Here is a 9,175-nt window from a genome sequence, read left to right as displayed (position 1 = left end):
TTTTATTTATTTGTCAGAGCGAAAGAGAGAGAGGGGCAGACAGAGGGAGATCTAGGCTCCCTGCTGAGCAAGGGGGCCAATGCAGAACTCCAACCCAGGACCCTGGGATCATGGCCTGATCCGCAGGCAGACTTAACCCACTAAGCCACCCAGGCATACATACCTCATTATTCTATTTTTCATCATGAAATTCTCATCCGCTTTCACGACGTTGAAAAAATAATCTGTGATCACAGAGCCTGCATGAATGTTTCAACTTTATTTAAACATTTCAACAAGACTACACAAACTCCTCTTCATGTATCGCACAGGGCTAGAAAAGTGCAAAACAGGTAGCATACACAAACGGTTCCGAAACTGAAGACCCACAATGGTTGCGTCATCACCCCCAATAAGCCTGTAATTCATTGAAAGCTCGTCGGATGTGAACAACCGCCCCCCATCTTCTTGCATCTACTCTCTTCTGAACTCGCGCAGGTTGCTCAGCACGTAACCACACGGCACTAAGAAGGTCACAAACAGCACCACGAGCCCGACGACGGTGTCCTGGGAGAGAAGACGGGAGGGCGAGGTCAGTCCGTGCGGCTGATCGGACCCGCTACTTGCTGCCTAGACCGACCCGCGTCAACCCTGAGGAAGTCCCGCCCGTGGTCCTCGCAACGCGGCCCGACGGAACCTGAAAGCAGGATTTCCTTTCCCAGATGACCCAACCTCGACTTTTGGAAGACAACGTCTCTTCCTTCTAACGGTCCCCCAGTTCCGACCTCTGAACCCTGGAACCCAGATGCTGCCCGGGATTCCCCCCCGTGGGAGGGCAGACAACAGTGGGAGGGCAGGCAACAGGCAGCGGCCCCGAAGAGGGCGTTCGAGGGCCACAGGCACCGCGCGGGGTTGGCGACGGCTCTGCCCTCGCCCTTCGGCCCCAGAGGCAGCCTCCCCGGACCCCCAAAGGCCGCCGGGCACCGACACCGCCTCGCGAGGCTCTGGCCCCCACTCTCTCCCCGCCCGTCGAGGCGCTCCCGCCTCAGCCGCGCGCTCCTCGCCCGCCCCTCCACCCCGCTCCGCACCATCCTGAGGCGTGGGCCTCCACTCACCGCGGACGGCTTGGGGCGCTGCCGGCGGCGGGGCTCCAAGCGAGTCAGGCGGCGGCCGATTTGCAGGCCCAGCGGGGTCACGCGACGGCGGGGAAGCAGACAAAAAACAAGCAGGCGAGGCATGGCTTCCGCTGAGGCGAAACGAGGTGAGGCAGAAAGGAGAGCACGCACGAGGCAAGGCACGATGGCGCGAGCTTCCAGACGTCTGGTTTGCGCAGGCGCCCTGGATGCAGAAGGCATCAGCTCCCCTCCCCCTGCTTATCTCCGCCCTCCCCCGCCCCTTCCGCTCAATAACCTGCTAGGCTCCGCCCATACTTTCCGTCCTTCCACTCAGCCCGTTTTGCTCAACTCCAGCTTCGCACACTTTCCCTGAAATCTCTCGCCCACGTCCGTGCACATCCCACCCGAGTTACTCCTCATCCCTGTGCTCCTGGGTTCATAGTCTTCACCCTTCCCAAACTGCCCTCTCTCCTACTTACCCTGCCCAGCTCCCCAGCCCCACCTACTATCTCTTAACTTTCTGCTGGGTAATGCGACATACTCGACACTCTTCACTTAATTCCCTTTGTCTGTCTCTCCATTTATACCTCTCAACGGACATTACTTATCACTGGCAAGAGTTTATAGATAAATTTATATTCTGTTCTCTAATGTTAATCAAGTTTTCCATACATTTAAAACCATTTAAAACCAAATTAATTCCCAACATTCAAAACCAAAGAAGAATTATCTCTAGTGTGCTGATAATATAAAAAATACTCATGGCAGGATCCAACAAAGTGTGGACCCAGTGGAGAAGGTGATATTGCTACACTTGTAGCTCCTGAAGGAAAAAAGGAATATATCATGATTTCTTATGTGTAATACTTCAATAAACCTTGATCTACCCTAAGATGATCTGGTTTCTTCACACCATTTCCTTTTTAAGCCTATTGCATTCTAGGATTTCCTTTGATTGCCCCTCTCCTGGAATCTGATTATCTTCCTCTTTCTTAGATTCCTACTTCATTTTCCTGTAGTACATCCTTAAGCAGCTCTTTTAGGAGTGGTCTGTAAGTGATAAATTAACTCAGTCCTTGAAAGGACTGAGAAAAAAAAAAGTAGTAAGTAAAAAGAGTAAACTAGTGGAAGTTAAAAAAAAAAATCTTTATTTTGCTCTCCCACTTAAATGCTAATTTGGCCAGCTATAAAATTCTAGACTCAAAATCATTGCCTCTCAGAAATTTTAAAGGCGGTATTCCCTGTGTTCTAGTATATTGTGTAACTGATAAGTGTGTTGCTTATATAATTCTCAACCTCTGATTTTTTTTTTTCTTTTTGGAATCTCTTTAGGAGTCTTTTGTCTTTGGATTTGTGAAGTTTCTCCAAGATATGACTATCATTCATATGGATTAGCACTGGATGAGACCTTTCTATTTGAAGACATGAATCTTTCTTTAGCTCTGGGGGAGATCTACTGTTCTCTACTCTCAATCTGAAACTCCTATTAGATGTATGTTGGCTCTTCTTTGTGAGTCATCTCGGTCTTTCTCTTTTCGTCCTCTTATTCTACATTCTGAAAGATTCCTTTGACTTTTTCCTCTAGCCTTTCTGTTCAGTTTTCCATTTTAAAATTCTATTTCTAAGACTTATTAGTTATTTGTTGTTTTGTTTTTTTTAAGATTTTATTTTCAAGTAAACTCTATACCCAGTATGGGGTTCAAACTCATGACCCTGAGATCAAGAGTCACATGCTGTTCTGCCTGAGCCAGCCAGGGACCCCATATCGGTTTTGTTTTGTTTTTTAAGAGTCATCTATTTATATTTTAGAGATGCACTGTCTCCTCAAATTTCTCTGAGAATATTAATTTGAACTTTTTAAAAATTTCACTGCAGTTTCCTGAACGATTTCTGTTTCTCTGAGGGTGAATTCTTACTCACTTTGGCCCTGCTGGTTTGTGCAACTATCTTATGCCCTTGGTTGTCTTTTGTGCTTTTGAATATGAGAATACCAGATTAATTACTTGGGTTCTTTTCTGTCACCAGTCTCTTTCCAGAATGAAAATGCTGATTACATGATCTGTATAGGCAGGCTGACTATGTCAACTGACAGGCAGGAAGACTTCCACTTTTACACCCATGCCAAAGTGCGTAAGGTTCTACTCTGGGCTTCCCAACTACTGCCATCCCAGGACAAGACTTGGTTTCTTTAGAAGACTTCGCTAGCCACCACCTAGGACAAACACTGCCAAAATATGCACAAAGTGGAGAGAGGAGAAGAGGAGTAGCTGACCCACACATCCTTTCCACTCACTGTTTTCCATCAGTTACCTTGAACTTGTGCCTTTCTTCCTACTCCAGGTCTTTGTAGCCAATCATTTAAGTTGCTAGGATCATTTAAATGGAAGGCATCTCTTGTCCCCTGAAGCTTCTTGTGTGCTCAGAGCTGCAGATCCTTCTTCTCTGTTTTACTAATCAATAAAATCACATTTATCTTCCTTCTTAGAGAAATTCACCAAAACTTGACTCGCTAATATAGCCCTGCTCCTCCACCTCTCATTTCACTCATGGATTGATTTCCACTTGTACTTCTTTACCATCATTGTAATGGGATTTCAGGAAGAAGGATTGGTAAACACGGGAGCTCTTTATCTGCCTCAAAATGAATGCCCCACTTGAGTCATTGGGATTTACTAAATGTCATGGGAAGCCACTAGAGGCTCTAAACAGGAGCAATGTGAACTGATTTCCATTTTTCAAAAATCACCCTAGAAGCGCTATGGAGAAATATGGAGTGAGAGGTCATTGCAGTAATTGATACCTACTAACAACATGAGCTATCCAGTACAACATCTACTACACTTCTGTGTCTTCTGAGTCCTTGGAATGTGGCCAGTACCACTGAAGAACACAATTTGGGGTATTATTTAATTTGAATTTGAAAACTTGATACTTGATTCAATTATTAGAGAATTTCGATCTTGGGAACAACTTGGGTATTTCAATCTACTTTTTCAATCTACTTTTTAGATTTATGAAATCTAAATAAAGATGAAGTATTTTGGATGAAAACTAGCATCCAAACTGAATTGAAACTGTAACTGCCAAGAACAAAATTTAGTGCCTTAGTCTGTTCAGGCTGCTATAACAAAGTACAGCAGACACCGCAGACGTGGCGGGGCTTAAGTAACAACCATTTCTTCCTCACAGTCATAGAGGCTGGGAAGTCCAATATCAAGGCATAGGCAGATTTGGTGTCTGGTGAAAGCTCACTTCCTGGTTCATGGAGAGCTGACAGACTGTGAGCGGAGCTCTCTGGGATCTCTTCTATAAGGGCATGAATCCCATTCATGAGGGCTCCACCCTCATAAGCTAATCACCTCCCAGAGGCCCCACCTCCAAATACCATCTGATTAAGAGTCAGGATTTCAACATATGAATTTGTGGAAGGGGAATACAAGCCTTCAGTTCACTGCATTTAGTAAGAAAAAAGAATGCAAAATACCTCATTAATACAATTTTTATATTTATTACATATTTGATATGACACAATTTTAGATATATTTGGTTTAAAAATACATGTAAATATTAATTATATCCCTTTCTTTTTAGTTCCTTTTTAAAATTTTTTAACATTTTATTTATTTGACACAGAGAGAGAGCACAGGAGGGGTAGCAGCAGGCAGAGGGAGAGGGAAAATTAAAACACCTCAAACTTTGTGGAATGCACCTAAAGCAATACTCAGGGGGAAATTTTTGGCATTAAATGCATATACTAGAAAAGAAGAAGATACGTGAAAAATTGCTGAACATCACTAATTATTGGGAAATGCACAATGAAAGGCATCTGGCTGACTCAGTTGGTAGAGCATGTGACTCTTTTTTTAAAAGATTTTATTTATTTATTTGACAGAGAGAGACACAGTGAGAGAGGGAACACAAGCAGGGGGAGTGCGAGAGGGAGAAGCAGGCTTGCTGCTGATCAGGCTGCTCAATGCGGGGCTCCCTCCCAAGACCCAGGGATCATGACCAGAGCTGAAGGCAGCTGCTTAACAACTGTGCCACCCAGGCACCCCTAGCATGTGACTCTTGATCTGGGGGTCATAAGTTGGAACCCCACGTTGAATATACTTAAAAATAAAATCTTAAAGGAAAAAACACAATGAGATATGTCCTCACACCTGTTAAAATAGCTATCAGCAAGACAAAAGAAAGTGTCGGTGAGGATATGGAGAAAGGGAACTCGTGGACATGGTTCACCACCATGGAAAACAGTATGGAACTTCCTGAAAAACTAAAAGTACAACTACCACATGATCCAGCAAAGTTACTTCTGGGTATTTACCCAAAGGAAATGAAAACAGGAATTTGAAGAGGTATCTGAATTCCTGTTTATTGAAGCATTATTTACAATAGGCAAAATATGGGGGAAAAGGGTGCCTGGGTAGCTCAGTCGATTAGGCACCTACCTTTGGCTCAGGTCATGATCTTGGGCTCCCTGCTCAGCAGGGAATCTGGTTCTTCCTCTGCCCATCCCCCTTTCTCATGTGTGCTCTCTCACTCCTTCTCTCAAATAAATAAATAAAATTTGTTTTAAAAATTGCCTAGGATTATTCATTAAAAAATATGTAAACAACCTAACCTAATTGTCTGTCAAAGAATGAATGGATAAAGTTGTGATACACACATGTACATACATATGCACATGCACACATGTGTGTATACAATGGAATATTATTCAGCCACGAGGAAGAAGAAAATCCTGCCATTTGCTGCAACATGGATAGAGCTGGAGAATGTTATGCTCAGTGAGATAAGCCAGACAGAGAAAGACAGATACTGTATGATATCACTTACACCTGCAATCTAAAAAAGCTGAACTCATGAAAACAGAGGGTAGAATGAAGGTTACCAGGGCTGGGTAGGGAAAATGGGGAGATGTTGATAAAGGGTATAAGCTCAGAACTAAAAGATGAATACGTTCTGGAGATCTAATGCACGGCCCAGAGATCACAGTCAACAATACTGCATCCCGTACTTCAAAGTTGCTAAAAGGCTAAATGGTCTCACAATAAAAAAGAAACAATCATTATGCAATATGATAGAGGTATTAGCTAAAGCTACGGTAGTGATCATACTGCAGTATACAAGTGCATCAAATCAACATATTGTACACCTTAATTTTATACAATGATGTAAATTAAAACTTAATTTTAAAAAAAGAAAAGAGGAAAGGTGTGATTAAATCTTTCATCTCTAACTGTGAAATAGAAGAGCTTTTTCTCACTAAGGACTTTCTTTCCCTCTCTTGTAGACAGCAGATGAGACAGAATCCTGGAAAGGTGTTGGACTCCATGGTCTGACAAATTCAGGTTTTATTCCTGGCTCTGTTCTTTTTAAACTGTGTCACATCTGGCCACTCACATTCTCTCTCAGCCTCAGATTCCTCCCTTGTGAAATTGAGTTAATAATGCCTGCCATTCAGGACTGCCAAAAGGACTAACTATGCCTTTGGCACCTGAAGGGTCACGCAGTGGACATTCATACTCTTCACTAACAGGAAAGGGCCAGTCATAGGTTAGGGGACAGCAAATACTCAAAGGAGGCTTAAAGAGAAGCCACATGGGGAAAGTTGGAACTGTGACACTTAGACTCAGCTATCACATCATTGGAGAAACTCAGATTACTGAATCAAGACACAGACCCCAAGTAATGAGATAATTTCTACCCTTGCACTTCTTTTTGTGAAGTATCTGTCTTAACACAGAAACCTTGATACTTTTCGTATGATTTTCTCTGAATGGTTATTTTTTGGTTCCAATGTTCTTGACATCTACATAGTCCGTGAGCCTCTCTTTTCTAAGAACTGCCCCTTCCCCAGCCACATGGTGGTGGCAGCTATTATTATTATGATTTAACCATTCTACAGCACTGCTCTAAGCACAGTATTAACTGTCTTCATCCTCCAATAGCTCTGTGAGGTAGTCATTGTTATTAACCCCATTTACAGATGAAGAAACTGAGGCTTAGAATAATGAAGGAAGTTGCCATGGATACATTCATGGTTCACAAACTTCCTAATCTCAGGATCTCCTTAAAAATTACTGAGGATTCTGGGACACCTGGGTGGCTCAGTGGGTTAAAGCCTCTGCCTTTGGCTCAGGTCATGATATCAGGCTCCTGGGACTGAGAACTGCATTGGTCGCTCTGCTCAGCAGGGAGCCTGCTTCCCCCACCCTCTGCCTACCTCTGCCTACTTGTGATCTCTGCCAAATAAATAAATAAAATAAAATAAAAAATTACTGAGGATTCTAGGGTGCCTGGGCGGCTCAGTCGATTAAGCATCTGCCTTCAGCTCAGATCATGATCGGCGAGGTCCTGGGATTCAGTCCTGCATCAGGCTCCCTGCTCAGCAGGGAAACTGCTTCTCCTTCTCCCTCTGCTGCTCCCCCTGCTTCTGCTCTCTAATTCATGCGCTCTCTCTCTCAAATAAATAAATAAAATCTTTTTAAAAAACAGTGTTTAGGGAAATTTTCAACTTTTCGTGTTTTGTGGGCACTGCTTCTGGGACTCTGGAAAAGCTATACTTTAATTTTTACCAAGGTGAGTATGACTTCAAAGCAAGAGCTCCATTTCTGCTCCAAGCATACATTGTACATCTGCTTTGTTAGCAAATAACCTAAAAGAAACAATTCAAGCTAAAGATAAGAGTAAAAATCTCCCTAAGTTCCTTTCCCATCCCTCCAAAGCCTGTAACCTTGCACAAACTAAAAGCAAAAGATAAAGTTTACAATTTTCTGGAATGTCCTTCATCCTGATGACTTATAACTCTTGATGTAACAAAAAACATATAAAATCCTGTATTAAACATCTCTTCTGTGGAACACTCTCTTACTTGTAAAGATTATATATCCTAGGAAGCTATCCTCACTTGGGCTCAAATAAAACTCTCTTCCTTTTATTTATTTATTTTTTAGAAATTATAAAAGGTTTATTTATTTTGTGTCGACAATAGTGAAAAGAGTGGCATTCTTTTACTTCTTAAAAATCTCTTTAGGGGAGTCTGGGTGGCTCAGTGGGTTAAAAAATAAGTAAAATCTCTTTAATGTCTGACTTAATAGAAGATTAGGCCACCTGAATTCTCCCATCTGCTTTTGCATTCAACCCATTCTGATATCCCTTGTCATTCAGCCTCTGGAAAATTCCTCTGTACCTTCTTCAGAGAATGAGTGAAAAAGCCAAATATCTTAATATTATTATTATTTTTTAAAGATTTTATTTATTTATTTGGCAGATAGAGATCACAAGTAGGCAGAGAGAGGAGGAAGCAGTCTCCACGCTGAGGAGAGAGCCCGATACGGGGCTCGATCCCAGGACCCTGGAATCATGATCTGAGCCGAAGGTAGAGGCTTTAACCCACTGAGCCACCCAGGCGCCCCTCTTAATATTATTATAAAAGTAATTTTTGTTTAATTGTTTTTCATGAAAATACTTTTTACATTGCAAGACCCCAAGGGTCTCGGGGACTTCTAAATCCCCATAGTTTGAACACTTGGTTACATAATGAATCCCATAAGATCTGATTCAGTACAGTGTTATCCCATTTCCTGGCCTCAGTTGATCAGTTTAAAGATAGTTTCCTGACAAATACCAGGCGGAAGAGCCCTTTTCCAGGGATGTTATGCTTGGGACCAGAAGGCTGGAACGCAAGACTGCTTTAGGCAATGGAAGGTCCAACTTAGGAGCCATGTTTTGGTTTTTGGGTTTTTTGGTTTGTTTGTTTTCTAGCTGTGGAGAAAGCCCTTCCATCGTGAGTTAATAATGAAGCCAGGCCACTGAAAGAAGCAGAGATAAAAGACAGAAGGAAAATTCAAGCCGTATTCAAATCCCTGGTTCTGACTTGTTTCTAAAGCTAAGAGTCCTTGAATTTGGAGCCACTCTTTATTTTCTTTATGATGAATCCTGCTTTGGGCTTAAATTAGTGGGAGCTGGATTTCTATCACTTGCAACAAAAAGGGTCTTAATGAAGGCTCTATTAGTCAAGTCTTTTTTTCTTCAGGTTTTCCCGTCTTTTCTCAATTAAAAAGAGGTAACAAGCGATG

At 42.6% G+C, this 9,175-nt stretch overlaps 1 protein-coding gene across 1 annotated transcript; it reads right to left on the bottom strand.

Moving 5' to 3' along the window:
- Positions 1–241: 241 nt before the first annotated feature.
- Positions 242–1,651, bottom strand: COX8C (cytochrome c oxidase subunit 8C). Its single transcript, XM_080808867.1, has 2 exons — positions 1,095–1,651; positions 242–546 (listed from the first exon to the last, which is right to left on the bottom strand). The coding sequence occupies exons 1-2, from the start codon at positions 1,332–1,334 to the stop codon at positions 454–456; spliced, it is 333 nt and encodes a 110-aa protein (XP_080664993.1). The 5' UTR covers positions 1,335–1,651; the 3' UTR covers positions 242–453.
- Positions 1,652–9,175: the final 7,524 nt, after the last annotated feature.

The sequence above is a fragment of the Martes martes genome (assembly GCF_963455335.1).
Source record: "Martes martes genome assembly, chromosome: 7".
In the NCBI taxonomy this organism is placed as follows: domain Eukaryota; kingdom Metazoa; phylum Chordata; class Mammalia; order Carnivora; family Mustelidae; genus Martes; species Martes martes.
This window is presented reverse-complemented; position numbering and strand designations above follow the sequence as displayed.

Excerpts from the sequence above, each read along its gene's own strand:
- COX8C (XM_080808867.1), bottom strand. The coding sequence starts at position 1,334 with ATGCCTTCTGCATCCAGGGCGCCTGCGCAAACCAGACGTCTGGAAGCT. Across the intron at positions 547-1,094 it reads AGCGCCCCAAGCCGTCCGCG|GACACCGTCGTCGGGCTCGT; the intron begins GTGAGTGGAGGC and ends CTTCTCTCCCAG.